We start from the raw sequence: 23,681 nt of genomic DNA on the forward strand, positions 1-23,681 counted from the left end.
TTTGGATTAATTATTTTTAGAACTTAATAGAAAAGGCAATTCTGAAGGCAGCGATACCAAATATGTGTATTATTTTTTTTTTTTTTAAATTGTTTTATTTTGAATGTGGTGAATGGGGGGGTGATTCGAACTTTTATATTTTTTATTCTTTCAATATTTTAAACAACTTTTTTACTTTCACTTGCTTCAATAGTTTCAATGGGAGAATAGAAGCTGCGATCTTCTGATTGCCTCTGCTACACACAGGTGATGATCAAATCACTTGTGTGTAGCAGGAATAGTCACTTGGTATGAGCGCTGACTGCAGGGCAGCGCTCATAGCAATCCGGCTATGACAAACACAGGGGTCTGCTTCAGACCCCGGGTTGTCATGCCAACCCATCGGCGACCCGTGGTCATGTGACACGGGTACCGATCGGTGGGATTATTGAGGCACTTTAGGCGCGATCACATTAAATCACGCTGTCAGAAATTGATGGCGGCACTTAACATGTTAACAGCCGCGGGTGGATTGAGATTCCACCCGCAGCTGTTAAGAGCAAAACAGCTGGCATGTACTGGGAAAGATGTGGGCTCAGCAGCGGAGCCCACATCAAAGGGACAGACATGACATGCGCTCCACATATGAAAAGTAACATTTTAATAGATCGCTGAACACTAAAACAATTATCAAACTTTTGACCAGACTTGACAAGAGTTTTATAGAAGATTTAACCCACAATGCATAATGAATACACCCCACATCAAAAATTTCTACATCTAGTATTTTATATAAACCTCTTTGATTTTGAAGGACCGCACCAAGTCTCCTAGGCATGGAAAGAACAAGCTGGAGACATATTGCTACATCTATCTTTCTCCATTCTTCACAAACAACCTTTTTCGGGAGCTGGATGGAGAGTGATGCTCAGTTAGGTTCAGATTAGTAGACATTCTTGTCCACTGAATCATGTTCACGCTGTTCTAATTCAGAAATGCATCAGTGGCCTTAGATGTGTATTTTGGATCATTATCATGTTGGAAAAGTGCACGTCTATCAAGGGCTCAGAGTGTTGGTGTTATCTTCTCTTTTAGAATAGATCAATAGATCAGTACATCTGTAAATTCCTGATACCATCAGTACAGTGAAATGTAGCTCCCCAACACCAGCAGCATTCATGCCGCCCCACATAAGTACATTGCCACGGCCATGCTTCACTGTAGGCGCCATGCATTTTTTTTGTACTCCTCACATTTGTAGGAGAAGCTTCTTCATGAGCTCCACGCATGCATTCCATTCCTCTGCAATGTACAGTGTATTGTGTCACAAGAAATACTCACCACATCTTGGCTTTCTATTTTTTTAGCTAACACTCATGAACTTGCTTGTCTGTTTTCTTCAACCCTTCTACTCAGAGGAAGCTCATGTTTAGTTGTTAACTTCCATGATCAGCCTGGACATCTCTGTAAGATGGTTGCAGTTCGATCTTTGTTAAATTTTTGTATCACTTTTGCTACAGAATTCTGACAAGTAAAGCTTTGCTGATCTTGAAACCTTCAACTTTCTTGTGTAAAGAAATTTTCTTTCTCAGGTCTTGTGGCATTTCTCTTCCATTTGGTGCCATAATTAACAGCTTGGAATATGAAGGCATTTTCTTTACGTAACACCCTTTTATAGTGAACTGTTGCCTGGATGCCTGTTTAATGAATAATTAGACTTGTGGGTAAATTCTTGTTAATTAGACTCTTGCAGTCCAAAAATTTAGCTTTGTTCCTAATACTTTTTGGGGTGTGCTTATTTTTGCAACATGGTGTTGAATGAATTTGTTAGGAAATGTACTTTTTTCAAGTAACAAATCCTGTTTGAATTCAATGGCCCTCATTTGTGGGAGTATTGTATCATATAAAATGTTGATTTTGAAGGGAAAAAGGTTTTTTGACAAATCTGTTGGGGTGTACTCTTGTATGCGGAGCACTGTGTGTGTCTGTATATCTATCTATCTAATATCTATCTATCTGTCTGTCTGTCTAAGGCCATGTGCACACGTAGTGGAAGGTGCTGCAGATTTGGAAAAATCCGCAGGTAAATCCGCAGGTCAAAAGACCTGCGGTTTACCTGCTGATTAGCCTGCGGTTTTCCCCTGCGGTTTGACACCTGGACAATGGATCAGGTGTAAAGCTGCTGCGGATTCCGCACAAAGAATTGACATGCTGTGGTTTTGAAACCGCAGCAAATCCGCGCAGAAAAATCAGCAGCATGTGCATTGCGTTTTTTAATTTCCATTGAATACAATGGTACTGTACAATGCAGCAAAATCTGCTGCGGTTCCGCAGGACCAAAAACGCTGCGGATCCGCAGCAGAATCTGCAACGTGTGCACATGGCCTTTAAGTCACACGGAACGTGACTCTCCAAAGGGGCCTTTACACATAGCGATATCGCTAAAGCGTCACCGATTTTGTGACGCAGCAGCGATATCGCTATGTGTGATACTTACCTCCGACCGGCTCCCCCGCTGTCTGTCGCTGATCGTGCAGCTCCATTTCTCGTCGGGCGCTTCCTGCTGGCGCCGACAAGCGATGCGTGGACGCGGACGGGAGGACGTCAGGATCGCCGCGTCTGAAAGGTAAGTAACGACCGCTGCTATGTCGCTGTGAGATCTGCCTGTGTTGCAGCTCACTAGTGACCATTTAGCGATGCACCAGCGATCCTGACCGGGTCGTATCGTTGTCTGGATCGCTGGTGCATCGCTAAATATAAAGGGGCCTCAACTCACTATTTGTATGGCTTTGTGAGACTCTTGCTTCTGAGCTGGCAGATACCACTGCGTGAGGGAGAGTGTCAGTTTGCAATATGAAAACACAGTAGAACACAGCCTTACTTCATTACAGATGTTCTTATATAAGAGGCAATGTGACATAGATCACTGTGTATTATGGAGGTAAACTCTGTTACGGTCTTCATTGTGGCTACTGTTAGCTCTTGTATTTATGTAGTGAGAGCAGATTTGGAAATTGGCTCTTTAGAAGCAAATTAGAAGCAGCTGTGTCCTGTCCTCATCTTGAATATTTAGCTTTTTAGGGTATGGCAGTTCAAGTCACATGACTGTACACGGAGGTAGGAAAAATAGGAACACCATCTTTTTAAATCCGAGGTCGGTTTATTAGTAAGCAGTATAAACCAACACGATGGAAAATAACCTCAGTCTTTCCGGCTAAAACAAAAAAAAACAAGAAAAAAAAAAAGCCACTGCAACCCAGTCCATACGTTGCGCGTAGCACCCCGCTCTGGAGCAACATAGGTTCCGTCTGTCCTCTACAAAACACAAAGCCACTGGAGACTCCTCTCTCCAGTCTTGCTGAACCCAGACTGCCTGTAGAACCCCAGGTCTGCCAGTGGAGATAACCTTCTCCCTCCCGCTCTATGAAAGTCCACATGAAACCAGCCCTTTATGCAACTTTAACTTGCATAAACTCGCCGCCTCAAAACCACCAGAGCTGCTGCACCCCCGACCTTCTGTCTGTTCCCCACTATCCCGTAGAATGTAAGTCCGCAAGGACAGGGTCCTCTCCCCTCTGTACCAGTCCGTCATTGTAAATTTGTTTACTGTTAACGATATCTATAACTTTGTATGTAAACCCCCTTCTCATGTACAGCACCATGGAATTAATGGTGCTATATAAATAAATAATAATAATAACTTAACCCTCCCAACAGGTAGTGTGCTGGAGGAAAATACTCTGCTTTCATGTCACTGACGCCATTCAGTGCAGTGACACATATCTCCCCTTTATTACCTTACCAGTGACTTTGTCACAAGGGCCATCCTCCTTTAGCTGGGGCGATTAATACACAGATACATCTAATTACACGGATGATGAATAAAAAGTCTGTAACAAATAAAGTGTAAGGCTCCGGGTTTAGGGTGAGGAAAATAGTCGCCTGACTAGGTTTCACTGATCCACTGCCTTTTGGGATGCATCTGTGAAGTATGCACCAGGTTTGTTCGTAACTTGTGGTAAATTCACAAGACAATAGGTGAATCCTTTCTCCCATTATATTCTGACTTGATGATTCTTTGAAACAGTCAAATTAATCTATTCACCTTGGATCTTGACCAGATCTAATCATAAGGCTTCTCTCACCAATCAGATGATATATAGTATCAGATCTTCATAGTTGGTATCTGTCAGAATAGAATCTCACAAGATTTTACACTTACCCTGAAAGTGGAATCTGTGTCCTGACCCTTGAGGGAAAGATTTGGAATCACTAGTAGCATTTATTTGGGAAAAGTCTTATAATTGTACGTATTGTCACTTTAGGAGTTTTATGTTTTCTTTTCTCCTTCGCCTCCTTCTGGGGGACACAGAACCATTGGTGTATGCTTACTGCCGCTAGGAGGCTGACATTAAGTGAACACAAAAAAAGTTAGCTCATCCTCCGCAGTATGCACCCTCACGCTGACTCTACGCGAACCAGTTCATGCTCAGTGTCCGTAGGAGGCACACATGTCTGTTTTTTTTTTTTTTTTTTCCTCTTTTACCATGAAGACGAGACAGGGGCGACGGACCCTATTGAAAGGGTCTGATCCCCCCTTAAACCAACAACAGGCGATCACATGGAGTGTCGCCTCCACGTATCCTCTCCTGCGACGTGGGACACTATGCCGGACACAGCCCTGACCACCCTAAGGTACAGAAACCCTAGGCTGTACAGAGGCATAAGAATAGTCCGTGCGGCCCCCACTGTATCATCAATGCTAATACTGCGGTGATGGAAGGAGGATGGTGCCTCTCCTCATCCCACATAGGGGAAGATAGAGTTAGGGTGGCAGCACCATCCTTTAAACAGCATCTCTGACCTGGTGGATCTGCAGCTGAAGCGTTCCATGCATGGTGGCCGTCAAGGTTAGCAGGGAGGATGGGAGGGCTCCTGCAGCAGCGTTCCCCTTGGCGGTGGTATTTTACGGCCAGTGCGAGGGCCCTGCTCCGCCGGCGTTGTCACCATCAGAGGAATGCAGCTTCCGTCCGCCAGCGCTGGCGCCACTTCCGGCGCGCGACACATCCCTGGCACGGCGTGCCGCCCCGGTGTCCTCCAGCTGGCACTGGAACTTTAGTCCCCGCTGCGGCCTGTGCTAGGCCGCGGAGGCACGTCTATTTCTGGCGGGCCCGCCCACACCCCGAGAGGCGCTGCTTTTGAAACCAGTAACAGCCGCAGGATTGTCTGCAGTCTTCCAAGGCCGCTCAGGGGCACAGGACTGGGGTAAGTGCTGCACCCCCCTACTTTTGCAGCGCCATTTTTAGAAGCTGCACTAATCTCTTAAAGCTACACTCTGATTATACACCGCTCCGGCAGCTGTAGGCCATATCAGCTAAGAGATTCAGCATGTCTAGAAGGACCAAGACATATATGGTGTTATTTGCCTCATTTGCCTCCTGTCGGTCCACTTTTCCGCAGGCGCAGAGCAAGCAATTATGTGAAGCCTGCGATTCCGAATGTGCCCAGGAGCCCTCCCCTGCGACTGAGCCCAGTGTACAGAGTCCCCCTGAATGGGCTTCGTCTCTTTCGCAATCTATGGCATCTCTAACGAGAGAAATTGAGTCCCTTCAAGCCCCAAATAGGGGTAGGGACAGTGGCTCGTCTGTCTTGGAAGGATCCTCCACCTCACAGGAGCCATCGGCCTGCAGGGGCCGCTCTCACTTTAGGCAGACGCAGGGGAAACGAACCCATACGGCGTATCCTGGCCCGTCCGGTGCCTCGGCATCCATAAGCTCCGTCTCTCGCTCACCCTCACCAGTGTACGATAGCGATTAGAACTCGGATTATGATTCAGATGGGCCCCTCAATTTGGATGCGCCTGGTTACCAGGAGACAGTTGACAACCTCATTGAGGCTGTCAACCAAACCTAGAGATTGACCATGAATCCACCTTGACCTCAGGCCACAAGGTGTCATTCAAACGGGCTAAACGGCCTCATAGCGTATTCAGCACTCACCCAGAGTTTGAGGACAACAACACAGCAACAACACAGGGAGCGTCCAGACAAACGTTTCTCAGGGCAGAAGGCGCTTGAAGCGAGATACCCCTTTGCTCCTGATCTCTGCAAAAAATGTGCAGAATCCCCGCCGGTAGATCCACCCATGTCGCGCTTATCTTCTAAAACCCTCATATCTTTACCTAACGGATCTTCCCACTGACCGTCTCATAGAGAGCCTGGCTCGTTCGGTTTTTGAAGCTTCAGGGTCAGCTCTCCTTCCGTCGTGGCAACATGGGTGGCTAAGGCCATGGTTTCCTGGTCAGAGTCTTTAAATAGAGCCCTGCAGGGTACGGACCTGCCATCAGAGGTAGTTGAGATTGCAAATCAGATCACTTTGGCCGGAGTTTACTTGATTAATGCATCCCTGGATGTGGCTAACTGCGCGGCCCTTGCTGCCGCGAATGCTATTTCCATTAGAAGAGCTCTGTGGTTGAGGACATGGCGAGCAGACTCCACATCAAAGAAACTAACTTCTCTGCCTTACCAGAGCGGCCGATTATTCGGTGAGTGTTTAGATCAGCTCATCTCAGACACCACAAGGGGTAAGAGCAACTTTCTTCCCAGCAAAGGGTTAAGTGACCATTTTGTCACCAGCTGCAGGCACATTTTCGGTCCTTTCGCACCCACGGGTGGATCGCATCGGCCAACCCCGCCGGTTCAGGTCGACCCACTCAGGATAGAGATCGTCAAATCTCGTACAGATCCAATCCATTGGGGAAAATCCATTCCCACCAGTCCAAATCTAAGGGATCTAGGTCCCACAGATTTTCAGCCAAATGATTCAAGGCATTTTCCGGTCGATACCAGCAGAGTAGACGGTCGCCTGCTTTGGTTTCGCCATGTCTGGCTCACTGTCGTGAACGATGCATGGGTGAGAGAGATGGTGTCTTCTGGGTACAAAATAGAATGTCAACCACCCTCCAAAATGTTTTTTTTTTCTCATCCTCCCAGAGCGGAAACTTGCGCACAGGCCTTCTTCAAAGCCATCGACGGAGTTATCATTCCCATACCGGAAAATTAAAAATTTCAGGGGTTCTATTCAAACCTGTTCGTGGTCCCGAAAAAGGATGGAACTGTAAGGCCCATTCTGGTCCTAAAGCTTCTAAACAAATTTGTCAAAATCAGGCTGTCACGAAGTGACTGGCACTGTGTGACACGACCCAACAATCGGTCGGTCACTGAACGGCAAACAAACAAGGGAACACTGGGGACACAATTGCAACAGTGGGCCCTGCGATAGGGAACGGGGAAATGGACACCTCCTGCAATCTCCTGAGGCTGTGCCCAGGTCTATCCTGACGTCCCTATACGGCTTCTTTCAAACCGTCTCTGAGCAGGATACCTTAGCCCTCACTTGCCCTGCACCTATACCTGAATAGGGAATTGGCAAGTGCGGACAATGGTCCCACTGATGCACTAATACAACACCAAGGGAAGAAATAACAAATGAGGTAAGACAAATAACACTTAGCTTTCTTTGCTGCAATGTACCGCCCAGCAGAGTAAGGCACCCAATCACAGCATTCAGCTGAAGCACCACTGCACCAGAATGCTCCTGTCCTCTGCATGGTGGGTATCTAAAAAGACCTGTATAACCAACAATCAGCTGATGCACCAGGTGACCTTTTAAAGGAATGTGGGAGTGGTCACCTCCTGCATCAGCAAACTCACCTAGCAACGCAATAACACCAGCGGCCACCGGGGGGGAAAAACTGATATTAAAGGAAAAAAGGTTTATATGTGAGAATGCAAATCTGACACAGATCCAAAAATGGATCGTGACACAGGCATTTCCGGATGGAGTCCCTTCGCTGTGTCATTTCAGCAATAGAAAAGGGAGAATTTTTTGCCTCTATCGACATCCAAGACGCCTACCTTCAGATCCCCATTTTTCCCTCGCATGAAAGGTTCCTAAACTTTGCTGTCCACGACCTACAGTACCAGTTCATTGCCCTGCCCTTCGGGCTAGCCACCGCCCCCATGGTATTCACAAAGGTCATGGCGGCCGTCATGTCCATCCTGCATTCTCGGTGCATAGTCGTCTTGCCATACTTGGACGACCTCCTGGTCAAAAGCCTGTCTTTTCGAGCTTGCGAGGAATGCGTCAACATCACGTTGGATACACTTTTCTGCCTAGGGTGACTGGTAAACCTGAAAAAGTCTACCCCTGTTTCAGCTCCGAAGATTTCCTTCTTAGGAATGATCTTCGACACATCTCCTGGGGGGGTTGGTAATTCTCCCTCGGGACAAGGCCGTTAGCCCTCCGGCAGGGGGTCCAGGCACTTCGCCGTCCGTTTTGGCGTGAGGGTCTTGAGGAAAATGGTGGCAGCGATTCCATCTGCCCAGCTTCATCTTCGTCCCCTGCAGCACACCCTCTTGGCAACTTGGGACAAGAGCCCATTCTCTCTCGACCACCCATGCCGGCTGTCCGCTCAGGTCAGGCAGGCACTCAGGTGGTGGACGCTGAGTTCTTCCCTTCAGGGGAAGTCCTTTCTCCCGGACCATTGGCTGGTGGTCACTACCGACGCCAGTCTCCTCGGCTGGGAAGCTGTTTTTCGTCACCTCACGACGCAAGGACGTTGGTCACCTCAGGAATCATGCCTCCCGATCAACCTTCTAGAAATGCGGGGGATCCGGCTGGTTTTGCCGCATTTTCATCATCTTCTGGCAGATCGCCCCGTCCGGATTCAATCGGACAATGCCACGGCTGTGGCTTACATCAATCACCAGGGGGCACCCGCAGCAGGACGGCTATGCACGAAGTGAAACATATCCTCTGCTGGGCCGAGAAGAATCACTCTGTGATCTCGGCAGTCCACATTCCGGGTGTAAAGAACTGGGCGGCACACTTCCTCAGCCGGCAGGGTCTTGCGTCCGAGGCGTGGTCTCTCCATCCCGAGTTTTTCCGACAAATTTGCTAATATTGGGGATCTCCGGATGTGGATCTAATGGCCTCCAGGTTAAACGCCAAGGTGCCAGAGTTTGTCGCTCGGTCCCAGGATCCACAGGCCATCGCCGTGGACGCCTTGATTCTGCCGTGGAACCAGATTCGCCTCCCGTACGTATTCCCGCCGCTACCAAATCAGAAGGAGTCCCAGTAAGCCTGGTCGCCCCAGACAGGCCACGTCGGGCGTGGTACATGGAGCTAGTGCAACTACTTGCCGAGGTCCCCTGGCGGCTACCAGATCGTCTGGACCTACTTTCCCAAGGTCCGACCTACCACCAGAACTCAGGGGCCCTGTGTTTAACGGCTTGGCTGTTGAATCCTGGATCCTGACCCAAGCAGGGTTCTCCCAGGATGTAGTCGCTAAAATGATTAGGGCTCTGAAGCCCACCTCTGCACTTTTCTATCACCACACCTGGAAAGTCTTTTTCGCATGGTGCAGAGACCGCGGTCGCTCTCTGCTCACTTTCTCCATTCCCAAAATTTTAGCGTTTCTCCAAACTGGCCTGGACTCGGGTCTAGCACCGAGCTCCCTCAAAGGACAGATCTCAGCCTTATCCGTCCTATTCCAGCGCAGGATTGCTTCTAACCTGCAGGTAAAAACTTTCTTTCAGGAGGTCTCCCACGTGGTACCTCCCTATAAAGCCCCCCTGGACGCCTGGGACCTTAACCTGGTCCTAAGTGCTCTGCTGGAATCTCCGTTCGAACCAGTAAAGAATGTCTCATTAGCATACCTTTCATGGAAAGTGGTTTTTCTCATTGCTATAACGTCAATCAGGCGGGTCTCGGAGTTGGCTGCTCTATGCTGTCGAGCCTTGTTTCTGATCTTTCATCGGGATAAGGTGGTTCTCAGGCCATCCCCTCCTTTTCTACCAAAGGTCGTTTCCTCTTTTCACATTAATGAGGACATTGTCTTGCCCTCATTTTGCCCAGCACCAGTACACTGTGTGGAAAAAGCTCTTCATACGTTGGATCTAGTGAGAGCTCTTAGGAGGTATATGTCACAGACAGCATCCTTTCGTCAGACAGACACGTTGTTCGTACTCCCCGAGTTTCATAGGAAAGGACTCGCTGCTTCAAAGTCGACTATAGCCAGGTGGATTCATTTGGCTAATCAGGAATCTTACCACACATCAGGGGCACACCTTCTCCAGCAGGGATCAGGGCACACTCCACTCGGGCGGTGGGCGCCTCTTGGGCCATTCGGCTCCGGGCATCAGCAGAACAGGTTTGCAAGGCGGCAACCTGGTCTAGTGTACATACATTCTCCGAGCACTACAACATCCATACTCAGGCTTCAGCAGATGCAAGTCTGGGCAGAAGGATTCTCCAGGCAGCGGTAGCGCACCTATAAATAGTTGGTACTTATGGCTTAAACCGTTGGGTCAGTTTCTCACCCAGGGATTGCTTTAGGACGTCCCATGGTCCTGTGTCCCCAATGAGGCGAACAAGAAATAGGGATTTTTGTGGTACTCACTGTAAAATCCTTTTCTCAGAGACGCTCATTGGGGGACACAGCACCCAACCTGTTATCCGGATGGCTCTTTTTGTTTTCCTTTTTTGATAGGTGGGTTTTTTTTAAATGTTGTACCTGTGTTAAAGTTGTTTTTTGGTCTCCTACTGCTTTTGCAATGAACTGGTTCGCTTAATCTGGTTTCACACTTGCGTTTTTTTGCGCTGCTTTTTTTGCGCTGCGTTTTTGCGCATAAATGCGCATGCGTTTTTTTTCCTATACTTAACATGGGTGCGCATTGTCATGCGTTTGTATGCGCATGCGTTTTTTTGTAGTGTGCGTCCGGGCGCACAAAATGCATCCTGTTGCATTTTTTGTGCATCCGACCTGTCTCAAAAAAACACATGCGCCCGCAATGCGCACAAAATTCACCCAAAAAAACCATTAAAGTCTATGGGAGCGCTGACGTGCGCATGGTTATGCACACATCAGCGCAAAAAAAGCATACGGGTTTTTTTTTGCAAAAAACAAGAAAACGCATGATGCGTTTTTTATGCGCGTTTGCACTGCGCACGCAGCGCAAAAAAAAACGCAAGTGTGAAAGTAGCCTTAGAGCCAGCGTGAGGGTGTATACTGCGGAGGAGGAGCTAACTTTTTTGTGTTCACTTAGTGTCATCCTCCTAGCAGCACTAGTATACACCCATGGTTCTGTGTTCCCCAATGAGCGTCTCGGAGAAAAGGATTTTACGGAGAGTACCACAAAAATCCCTATTTTGAACATCTATTCTGTCTTATTAACAATACAGTATTATAGTCACCAGGTTGTAAAAGCCTTACTCCCATTACATAAAGGGATTGCATATTGCTATTATCCATCTCCATTAGAGTGGGTCAGACTGCTTGGATGTCCACGTGAGAATTGTTGAAGCTCTTGATCTGCTTTTGTATAGGAACTGCAGCACAGCTTTATTCAAGCAAGTGGAGCCATGCTGCGATTCTCTGCACAGTCTGTGAACAGGAGTGCAGCTGTGCAGGGAACCTGAAGAGGATCCATCGCTCACTTCATTAGCCCAATCAGTCTCAGTATCTTGGGGTCTCAGTGTTTTGACGTCCTCTGTTTTATAAAGTCAATTGATAGCCATCCAAGATATTATCATTTTGGGAGATTTGAATATTTTAGGAAAATTCAATAACAGAATTGTAGGAAAGCACATTTCTGTTTTGTATGTGTAACCACTTCTTTGACTGCATGTCTTGTTCTAGCTCAATTCGTTTTCTGTTTTACAACCTTGTGAATAAAATAAAAAAAAAAAATAGCAGTTTGGATCCAATTTGTAGTAAATTAATTGATTTTAGTAACTTTAATAACAATGTAGCAAAGTGACGCATTTTCTTGGTACAGAAACACATTCTTCCAGAATTGACTTAAAATGGGTTTTTTCGTCTTCATTAAAAGTTAGCAGTGGGACATATTGGTTCCCAGAATCTGCAGTCCACTGGTCACTTGACTGCGAAGCCCACAGATTGGATGCTGAGTGAGATGATTGGTGGTTGAGATGTTGTTTCTCCTGTGCCGTTGGAGTGGTCTAGTGGTACATGTATTAGGCCTCCTTTAAAAAAAAAAAAAAATTACACTATTTTTTTTGCTTGCTAAAAATTCCATTAAGTGTTTTCATGGTGTTTTATACAGGTATTTTTGTTGTTTTCTTATATTACATTTATATCAAGTTTTTTCTTAAGTTTTGCTAGTCTTTTCGAAAAGCTTATGCAAAAAATAGCAGGGAAATTCATCAAACCTAAAGCATGCTGGGTTTTGTGGGAAAAAAGAAAACAAAATACCACATCAAAAAGCAGTTTTCTGGTGCTTCATATTTCACACTAGATTCTCATTTAACATCTGGATGTGGTGTTTTAGGCAGAGATGCAGGAGAAATGTGGCATGAAGATGTATTTTTTCCTAAAATTGCTGTCTAAAAAGACCTTATTTGTTAACTTTTTATTTATTTCTCTTTTTGAAGGTGCCCTGTTCTTGCTGACCTGGACCTCATAGGAGTTGCTAAACAATATGCCCAAATTGATCTCCCATCATTTACTTTGGGTTGTCTTTTGTTAATCCCATATGTAGAAAAAAGAGAACAACAAATTCAGGTGAATCATCTAAACTGACATTATTTTTGATCATTCCAAATATTCTTTTTTTTTTTTTTTCGCTCTGCAGTGAAAGGCTAAGCTGGCTATGACAGTCGAGCAGCATGCTCATTGGAGTCAGTTGAAGAAATGTGCTGCACAATCGATTTACAGTTTTGCAGTCATGATCAGTACTTACTTACAGGGCTGTGGAGTCGGAGTCGGTGCTCATTTTGGTGGAGTTGGAGTCGGTATAAAATGGACCGACTCCGACTCCTAAAATATATAATAAATTGGGTACAGTAATTCAATGCAGGATGTGCTGAATATTTTTTCATAGGAATTTGGGAAAGTTATGAAATGTCCTATAAATGGCTGTTCTATTCCTGATCTAAGGCTACATTCACACACAGCGTTTTTCCTGTGTTTTTTGAGGATACGTTTTTCAGCTGCAAAAGCTGATCATCTATTTAAAAAACCGCATCACCTGAAAGGTTTTTGAGCTCATAGATAATGTTTTCAATAGCAAAAGCAGATTAGAAATCTGCTCTATCTATCCATTTATCCATATCTGTCTATCCATATCGTATCTGTACCAAAAAGAATGAAAACCGGGTAGTACACCAATATATATTCTGTTCTATCTAAATATCTTGATTATGGGATCATAAAAATGATTAAATGTCTGAGGTTCACATTGTACTACAATAAATTTTTCACTTAAATATAAGCAATATGTGTGGGAGTCGGAGTCGTGGAGTCGGAGTTGGAGTCGGTGTAAGGGAAATTGAGGAGTCGGAGTCGCAGGTTTGGCTTACCGACTCCACAGCCCTGCTTACTTATGCTTCAGCCATGAAGAGCAAGGCTTGAAAGACCCTCTGATCTCTCCCTATAAGTGAATTCAGCTTTGTTAGCATACAGCATTCCAAAAGCTTCTATTTCTCTCTCATCCATGACAGCACCACGGAGAGAGGGGGTCCGCCCATCAAGGACAGGAATCTACAGATAAAAAGGCGGCACCTCTCCTCCGCCCCCAGTTGGGTTCCTGTCCTTGACGGGTGACCCGTGGAACCAGCAGCAGCGGCAGCAGCTTACCTTTGAAGAGGAGTCCAGGGCCGTTTCGTCCGGTGCAGCGGGGAGGCCCCTGTCGCGGCGGGGTCGGTTCCTGAAGCCGCCACCGCTGTAGCCGAGGGGCTTCACAGGGTGAGCGGCGGGGAGAGGACCGAGCCGCCGCTCCGGAGAGGAGGCTGGGGCTGGAGAACGCCAGACACACGGGGGCAGCGCCGCGGTACAGAGGAGTACCAATATGGCACTGCCCCGGAAATAGAATGAACGACTTCCGGGTCCCCGCAGTCGGCGCACTGCGCGCTCCCCGGACACACAGTGGGGCAGGCTGGGAGAGGAAGTGACGTCACAGCCGGGAAATTCAAAAGGAGGAACGCTGGAGCTGCTCCTTGCTGGAGGCGTCCTGTAAGCATGGAGGACAGCGACCAGCACGAGGAGCAGCCTAAGCAGCAGCAGCATAGGCAACACCACCATCACCGGCAAAAAGAGGACAGGCGCGAGGGCCGGTCCAGTAGCCACTCCACGCAGCGGAGCAAGTCAACTGCGAGGAGCAAGTCACCTTCCGTGGATCAACCCGTGAGGGATCCGAATCCACCTCCCGAACCGGTACCTGCATCCGCGCATAATGGGGTAAGTGATCTACGTGAATGTTCCCCATTGTAATAGAATTCTTTCCCTTATTAGGGAAAAAAGAAAGAAAAAACAAAGAACAGGGAATGCCCCACCTGTAGCAGACCACTACCAGCTTCTTGAGATAAAAAGCTCTGCGACTCCTGCATACAGGAAGTTCTTTGTGATGAAACCCCGGATTACGCCTCGGATCTAAGGGCGGTAATCTGTTCGGAGTTTCAGAGTGCCTTTTCATCCCTAAAACACAAGGGCAAACCCAAAAGAAGGGATGTAGTAGTAGGCTCCCAGTCAGAAGTCTTGACGGCAGGGGAAGTCTCCTCACAGACTTCGGACACCGACTCGTCATCCTCAGATGAAGAAACAGGGGGTCTTCACTGTTTTCCCCTAGATGAGGTAGACATTTTAGTAAGGGCAGTAAGGTCTACCATGGGGGTTGCAGACCCTCGGCCTGAAAGATCAGTCCAGGACATAATGTTCGGGGGACTAGGCCAAAAGAAACAGAGTGTTTCCGCTAAACGAGAATGTACAGGGCCTGATAAAAAAAAAATGGGTAAGACCAGATAGAAAAAACTCCACGGTCCCTTCCCTTAAAAGAAAATATCCATTTGACGAGGAGGCATTCACGTCTTGGGACAAAGCCCCAAAACTAGATGTAGCAGTCGCCAAGGCCTCAAAAAAAATTGCACTCCCCTTTGAGGACATGGGTACTCTTAAGGACCCCTTAGATAAAAAAAAAGCCGATACCTTCTTTAAGGGCACTTGGGAATCAACTGGAGGAAATCTTATGCCAGCGATAGCGGCAACATGTACCTCCAGAGACCTCATGGTGTGGGTGGATCAACTAGAGAAGCATTTAAGAGTAGGTACACCCAGGGAGAAGATCCTGGAATCCATTCCAGTAATAAGGGGAGTGGCGGCTTTCTTAGCCGACCCATCAGCCGATTCGGTAAGGTTGTCATCTAATGCAGCAGCCCTGTCAAACGCAGCCCGGAGAACGCTGTGGCTCAAATGTTGGCCAGGGGACTTACAAACTAAGATGAAGCTATGCTCCATCCCCTGTGAAGGGAAATTACTATTCGGAGAGACGCTGGATGACATCCTCCAAAAGGCAGGGGATAAAAAGAAGGGATTCCCAAACCTAGGTCCTACAGGCTTTAAAAGGTCCTTTCGGAATAAAAAATTTTTCATAGGAGACCCCCGAGAGAACAGAAATGGGACGACAGAAGAAGGGACAGGGGGTTCTTCTTCGGTAACTCGTCCCAAGACAAAAAACCCTCCAAATGACTGATTGCCCAGGGTGGGAGGGAGGCTAAGCTTTTTACTCCCAGCCTGGAGGAAAATATCGAACAACCCCTGGTTATTAAATCTGATAGGATCAGGGCTAAGAATAGACTTTCTCTCTCTCCCACCTCAAAAATATGTGGTGACCCCACTAAGATCGTCAATAAAAGAACATGAAGCTCTCGAAAAAGAGGTCCTAAGCTTGTTAAGCAAAAGAGTCCTCCAGAAGGTTCCTCCCGCAGGAGAGAGGCAGAGGGTTCTACTCCCCTCTTTTTTTAGTAACCATACCTGATGGTACCTTCCGGACAATTATAAATCTAAAGAGGCTAAACGATTGTCAAAAACCAAAAATTCAAAATGGAGTCAATCAAGTCAACCACCAAAATTCTCTTCCCACATTGCTTCATGACAGTATTAGACCTCAGCGATGCGTACTATCACGTCCCCATCCACAAAGACTCCTGAAAATACCTCAGACTGGCGGTCTCCATAGGAGGCGAAATAAGGGAGTTTCAGTAGAGGGCCCTGCCATTTGGGATTTCTGTGGCCCCACGAATTTTCACGAAGCTAGTAGCAGAAATGATGGCTCACCTAAGAGAACAAGAAAAATATTCAGGATTGAGAGTCCTCAGTAGTTGATACCTTTTAATGGCTAACTGAAAAGATGGTAATACATTGCAAGCTTTCGAGACTACTCAGGTCTCTTCATCAGGCTAGACTAATACAAAATCTGAAGTCACATATTTATGCACAATACAGCCTAGAAAAAATGCAATAGATAAGACAAGTGACGTGAAGCAGAACTATCAATATGAGAACAAGATATTCTAATAATCCCATATTTGGACGACTTTTTAATAGCGAGCAACTCGGCCCAAAGATGCAAGGAACAGAGGGACAGAGTGATGGACACCTTGCAAAACCTTGGCTGGCTTCTAAACCTGAAAAAATTGAGGTTGGAGCCCAGCAAAGTTCAGGAGTTCCTAGGACTAACACTGGACTCAAACACCCAGGAGTGTTACTTTCCAGAACACAAAAAGAGAGGATTGCTCAGATGGTAGCAAGAGCGATTCAGAACCCTTCCATGACGCTAAGAAAAGCGATGTCACTACTAGGGTCACTCTCCGCCTGCCTGCCAGCAGTCCAGTGGGCGCAACTACATACGAGAGTTCTACAATGGGATGTATTAGCCAACCAGTTAGCATTAGGGGGTCACTTGGAAGGTCACGTTACACTAGACTCCAAAACTATTCGTTCCCTAGATTGGTGGAGAAGCAGAGACAACCTATCCAAAGGGATTCCCTGGGTAATAAAAATCACACGCATAATTAACACGGATGCCAGCCCCAAGGGATGGGGAGCACATATAAGCAACAGGGTGGCTCAGGGGGAATGGGGAGGTCAAGAACTAGAAGCCTCCTCGAACCAAAAGGAACTACTGGCAGTGGGCTATGCCCTAACACACTTCCTACCAACACTATGGGGTCATCACGTCCGCATATTTTCAGACAATCGGGTGACGGTGGCCTACATAAATCATCAGGGGGGAATCAGGTCCCGAACACTAATGAACACATCCTCCGAAATATTCACCCTAGCCAAGGAAAACCTACTATCCCTCTCTACATTACACATACGGGGAACAGAAAACCAGAGAGCAGACTTTGAGTCGCACCCAGTTACATCAAGGGGAATGGGTTCTAAAACAGTCCATTTTTCGACAGATTGTAAAAATGTGGGGAACCCCGGACATAGATCTGTTTGCCGACCACAAAAACAAAAAGGTGGAAGCATTCTGTTCCCTAAACCCCAGGGGATATCCCCGGACCCTGGACGCGTTTATGCTTCTGTGGACACAGGGCCTAATGTATGCCTTTCCGCTGCCCGTTCTCATCCCGGCAGTCATAAGGAAAGTCAGAGAAGACAGGGCAAGAATGATACTAATAGCCCTCTTCTGGCCAAAAAGAACCTGGTTCTCCTGGTTGAGAATACTGTCAATAACCGACCCTTGGATTCTACCAGATCTCTCGGACCTTCTGTCCCAAGGTCCCGTGTTACACCCACGGGCAGTGAACCTCCATTTAACAGCATGGAATTTGAAAGGGCACTGCTGAGGGGGAGAGGGTTCTCAGAAAACCTGGTTTCCACGCTACAAAAGAGTAGGAAACCGATCACAACCAGAGACTATGGGAGAACTTGGAGGAAATTTCTGTCTAGCTCGGGGGCAAGAGTGCAGGATGGAGTCAAGATTGACAAAATTCTCGAATTCCTGCAGAAAGGGTTAGAAAAGGGGCTGGCGACTAACACATTGAAGGTACAGATAGCGGCCCTAGGTGCCCTGTATAACCAGGATGTGGCAGGCAACCCCTGGGTAACAGTTAATTAGGGCCGCAGCCAGGTCTAGACCAATAATCACCCAGAAATTACCATCATGGGATCTAAACCTAGTATTGTCTGCACTAACAGGGCCCCCATTCGAAACCATCCAGTCAGCACCACTAAAAACCCTATCATTAAAGACTGTACTTCTAGTGGCCCTAACATCCGCTCGCAGGGTGAGTGATGTTCAGGCTCTCTCAGCGATACCACAGTTCACTAAAATTCTAGACGATAGTCATATTGAAACCTGACCCAGCATATCTACCTAAAGTAGCGTCACACTTCCATAGGTCCCAAGAAGTAGTCCTTCCTTCCTTCTGCCCAAATCCTATAAATAAGGGAGAGGAGAGATTTCACACCCTAGATGTGAAGAGGTGCCTAGTTCAGTACTTAGAGGCCACCAAGGGATGTAGGAAGGAAGGGTCTCTCTTTGTGTGTTTCCAGGGACCTCGGAAGGGACTCAAGGCATCCAAGAGTACCCTAGCAAGGTGGATAAGGGATGCGATTGCCCTGGCGTATTCATCCAGTGGGAATGCCATCCCGGAGGGTTTAAAAGCTCACTCTACTGTACAAGGGCAATGGCGACCTCATGGGCAGAAAAATCAGAGGTATCGATAGAACAGATCTGTAAGGCCCTTCATCTCTAAACTCCTGGAACGCCTGGTCCACTCCCGTCTTATCCGCTATCTCTCAGAAAACTCTGTTCTCGACCCTCTCCAATCCGGTTTCCGCTCTTTACACTCCACTGAAACTGCCCTCACTAAAGTCTCTAATGATCTGCTAACAGCTAAATCAAATGGTCATTACTCCATGCTAATTCTCTTGGATCTCTCTGCAGCATTCGACACTGTGGATCATCAGCTCCTCCTCTCTATGCTCCATTCCATTGGCCTCAAGGACACCGTTCTCTCCTGGTTCTCCTCCTATCTCTCCGACCACTCCTTTACTGTTTCTTTTGCCGGTTCCTCCTCCTCTCACCTTCCCCTTACTGTTGGGGTTCCTCAAGGATCGGTTCTAGGCCCCCTCCTCTTCTCCTTGTACACTGCCCCTATTGGTCAAACAATCAGTAGATTTGGTTTCCAGTACCATCTCTATGCTGATGACACCCAATTATACGCTTCTATGCCTGACATCACGCCAGCCTTTCTAGAAAACACTGGCGATTGTCTAAACGCTGTGTCTAATATCATGTCCTCACTATATCTGAAACTGAACCTGTCAAAGACTGAACTCCTGGTGTTTCCTCCTGCTACTAATGTACCTATACCCGACATTGCTATTTCTGTGTGTGGTTCCACTATTACTCCCCAGCAACATGCCCGCTGTCTTGGGGTCATACTTGATTCCGAGCTTTCCTTTGCCCCCCACATTCGATCACTGGCTCGCTCTTGTCATCTGCACCTCAAAAACATTTCTAGAATTCGACCTTTTCTTACTTTTGACTCTGCAAAAACTCTTACTGTTTCTCTTATTCATTCTCGTCTCGACTATTGTAACTCTCTTCTAATCGGTCTCCCTCTTACCAAACTCTCCCCTCTCCAATCTGTCTTGAATGCTGCAGCCAGGATCATATTCCTCGCCAATCGTTACACCGATGCCTCTACCTTGTGCCAGTCATTACACTGGCTACCCATCCACTCCAGAATTCAGTATAAACTTATTACCCTCACCCACAAAGCCCTCCATGGCTCAGCACCACCCTACATCTCCTCCCTTGTTTCAGTATACCACCCTACCCGCGCCCTCCGTTCTGCTGATGACCTGAGGTTAGTATCCTCAATAGTCAGAACCTCCCACTCCCGTCTCCAAGACTTTACACGTGCGGCGCCAATTCTTTGGAATGCACTTCCCAGGTCAATACGATTAGTCCCCAATCCCCACAATTTTAAGCGTGTCCTGAAAACGCATTTATTCAGACTGGCCTATCGCCTCAACACATTAACCTAACCTATCCCTGTGTGGCAGAGCCAAAAGTTTTACCATAACCAGGTTCCCAGCATCATGTTCCCACATGCTTTATGCATCCATTAGCCCTCTGTGTCTGTACTGTTACACACTTAACATTATGGCTGGTCCATACAATCAGAGCAACTGTTACCACCCACCTTTCGTGTCTCCCTCTTTCCTCATAGACTGTAAGCTTGCGAGCAGGGCCCTCACTCCTCTTATTTGTTATAATCTACTGTATGTGATTATTGTTATGCTGTAATGTCTATTGTCTGTACAAATCCCCTCTGAAATGTAAAGTGCTGCGGAATATGTCGGCGCTATAAAAATAAAATTTATTATTATTATTATTTAAGGCGGCCACCTGGGCAACACCTTCTACCTTTTTCAGACACTATCGTTTAGATCTAGCCTCTACGTCTGACCTGACCTTCGGGAGAAGGGTCCTTCAGGCGGTGGTCCCTCCCTAAGCTACCAATCCCTGAAATTCTCTCCGTGGTGCTGTCATGGGTGAAAGAGAATAGCTTAGTTACTCACCGATAACGGTGTTTCTCGGAACCCATGACAGCACCCGCTTATCCACCCCCCCTTCACGTGTGCGGTGAGCACGGTTTAATGTGTGTTGAGTGTTTTCCTTTAGACACTGTGCTTCTCCATAATATGCAAAAATGTAATGTTATGTATATACTTTTGTTGTTAACTAACCGGGAGACCCTCTCATGCTCTGTAACCAACTGGGGGCGGAGAAGAGGTGCCGCCTTTTTATATGTAGGTTCCTGTCCTTGATGGGTGGACCCCCTCTCTCCGTGGTGCTGTCATGGGTTCAGAGAAACACCGTTATCGGTGAGTAACTAAGCTATTTGGCTTTGTTGACTCTCTAGGTTGCTTGTTAATAGCAGTAACCCATGTTCACAAAGTTTTCTAAGGAGTTGTTAGAGCAGAAATTTAACTTAAACTTTCCAAATCCTACTTAAAATCTCAAAACTCTTAAAAAAAAAAAAAAAAAACTAGGGACCCATATCATCAATACTTGTACGTCAGTTGTCTGGCTTAAAAAGCTTAGAAAAGTCACATCATTTTGGCACAACTGGCGGTTGTGCTAAAATTATGCTACTTTTGGCATTCTAATGTCATTTTTCTCCCGTGCCAACAAAATGGGCAGAGATGGGGTGGGATGGGTGTGTAGCGACTGCCACTTGTCGAATTCATGGTGAGCGGCGGCAATCACTACAGAATAAATCTTACGCCACCATGGATTTGAGTAGAATTTGTGGCTAGGCACCCATAGGTGAACGCCACTTGTCCGGTGCTTCTGATTCATGAAGATGTGTCTGACTCCTGCATGCCAGCATAGTTGTTTGAGCCACTCTTGATCTATGGCGGCTTTTGAGTCTGAACTCAGTTTCTTCTTCAAAAACTCGAAAGACTACTTCAGTTTTGAAGTGATTTTGGCAGACCTATATGTCATAAAGTCCCCAAAAGTGAGACCATTTTAAAAACCCGACCCCTCAAAGTATTCAAAACTTCTGTCAGGTAATTTATTAACCATTCGGGTGCTTTTCATGAATCTATAAAAAGTGGCATGACAGGAAGCAAACATGTTATTTTTACCACCTAAATGTTTCTAACTTCTGAACAGGCTGGCAGACTCTAAGGCCATTATTTGGCCATGAATTGCCATGACAAACATCAGCACCACACAATCAAGATCTCAGCGTGCCGATGGGTGTAAAGAGGTAGCCTACCCCCCAATCTCTGTTAACCATTTAGATGCTGTCGTGACTATTGACAGAAGTATCCAAGGGGTTAAAATGCAAAGGTTTTTGCCAAAGCCAATCAAGGCTGATGCAGCAATGTGTCAGCTACAGTGTGCAGTCCATGGCTCTGCTGCATTTTCACCAGTCGGGGGATGCTATTGTCTGATATGTGAGGTCAGTAAAAAGACGTATTGGTGGTCACTAAGGTGTTAAAGGGGTACTCCGTGGAAATTAAAAAAAAAGTGTACTGTCCCTTCCCTCATAACCTATAAAGATGAGATGTCCAATACAGTTCTATTATCTTTAGAACAATTGTAATTCTGTGTGACAGGAGCTGATCCTGATTACTACCTCCTCACATCTGGGACAATATTTCACACAGCAGTGTGCAGCTTGTGGGTAACAGCCAGTCCCCTTCTGGGTAACAGCCAGTCCCCCCATGGGTAACAGCCAGTCCGAGAAGGGGAGGTGTGGTCACGCCCCCTGCTCTCTACAGAAAAACCGCTATTATCAGGAGACTGGATGATGGTAACAGAGATGCGCACTGCTGTAATTTCCCAGATGGGGAAGTGAGCAGTGAGAAGAAGCTCCTGTCACACCAGCCCCCTAATTGTGTCCTTGTCTGTAGTCCAAGGTGAAGGGCCATGGCCTGATCCCTGCTACTAGCCCTGCAGTGAAGTAGATCTTATCAGGTGGCTGGCTGCTACTAGAAGGGGAGGGGGAAGGCACACACACTCCCCACCCCTCCACCATGGACTACAGACTGCTGTGTGACGTATTGTCCCAAATGGTAGGGGGAGCAGTGAGGAGCAGCTCCTGTCACCCTGGAATTACAAGTGTGATAAAAATAATAAAAGTGCACTGAGCATCTCATCTTTATAGTTTGAGGGCAGGGACAGTACAAAAATATTTTATCTCCCCTGAGTACCCCATTAAAGAATAAAAAAAAACCATCTAATTGAAAAAGCGCAGATTTGTCCAGTTGATCACAAATTTGAGTGATTCGATTTACATCTTGTACGTAATGAGAACTTAGTTATTGTTGGATTTATTAACTCCTTCCCAATGAAAGACCTAATAGGATGTTGCTCAAACCACAACAAACATAACAAATGTCTGCTCTTACACCAAATGATGCTGTTTAACCATTTAAATTCTGCTGTCAATTAATAACAGCTTTAAAATAGTACCATTTCCTGTGCGCACATGCACGGTCTCCCATTGACCGCAATGCGATTGTGAGGTGCTTATGGGGGTGGTCAAGGTAGCTAGGGACCTGCAGCAGAAAGCTTCCATGGTTGCCATCTTAGTCCTCCTATGGCTCGGCTTTATAGAACGTTATTTGACTATATTGTGCTATACGCTATTGCATTATATAAAACAAACAATCAAAGGATCGTAGGTTCAAGTAGCTTAAGGGGTTTAAATTTTAAAAAATGTAAAAACATTTTTAATCACCTGGTTCCCAATTTAACCCCTTAGTGACAGAGCTAATTTGGTACTTAATTACCAAGCCAATTTTTACAATTCTGACCAGTGACACTTTAAGTTATAGCTCTGGAACGCTTCAAAGAATCCCACTGATTCTGTTTTTTGTGACATATTGTACTTCATGTTAGTGGTAAAATTTCTTCTATATGACTTGCGTTTATTTATGAAAAAAATGGAGATTTGGCAGATATTTTGAAAATTTTCCAACTTTTAATTTTTGTGCCCTTAACCCCTTTCCCGACCTGTGACACAGCGTATGCGTCATGAAAGTCAGTGCCAATCCGACCCATGACGCATACCCTGTGTCATGACTTCAAAGCCCCCCTGCGGGTCGGGTGACCGGGGTCAATGAAAGGTCACCTGACCCGCAGATACAGGGGGCTTTGTAATTCACCACAGGGGGTGTGGCTTCGCCCCCACGTGGCTACGATCGCTCTGATTAGCTGTTTCACTTTTAACAGCCAATCAGAGCGATAGTAATATTTCATCAATGAAAATTGATGAAATATTACAATCCAGCCATGGCCGATGCTGCAGTAGCATCGGACATGGCCGGTGACACCGATCCGACCACAGGCGATCGCCCC

General features: G+C 46.5%; 1 protein-coding gene across 3 annotated transcripts in view; it reads left to right on the top strand.

The window, feature by feature from the left end:
* KNTC1 (kinetochore associated 1) overlaps positions 1 to 23,681 on the top strand; it is a 292,839-nt gene that overhangs the window by 222,087 nt on the left and 47,071 nt on the right. For all 3 annotated transcript variants that reach the window (XM_073586034.1, XM_073586035.1, XM_073586036.1), the window contains one exon: positions 12,436 to 12,565. In XM_073586034.1, the coding sequence (XP_073442135.1) occupies positions 12,436 to 12,565 (130 nt within the window). The remainder of the gene's footprint in view (positions 1 to 12,435; positions 12,566 to 23,681) is intronic.

Source organism: Dendrobates tinctorius, unplaced genomic scaffold (genome assembly GCF_039654945.1).
Source record: "Dendrobates tinctorius isolate UK_male_01 unplaced genomic scaffold, ASM3965494v1 ptg000090l, whole genome shotgun sequence".
In the NCBI taxonomy this organism is placed as follows: domain Eukaryota; kingdom Metazoa; phylum Chordata; class Amphibia; order Anura; family Dendrobatidae; genus Dendrobates; species Dendrobates tinctorius.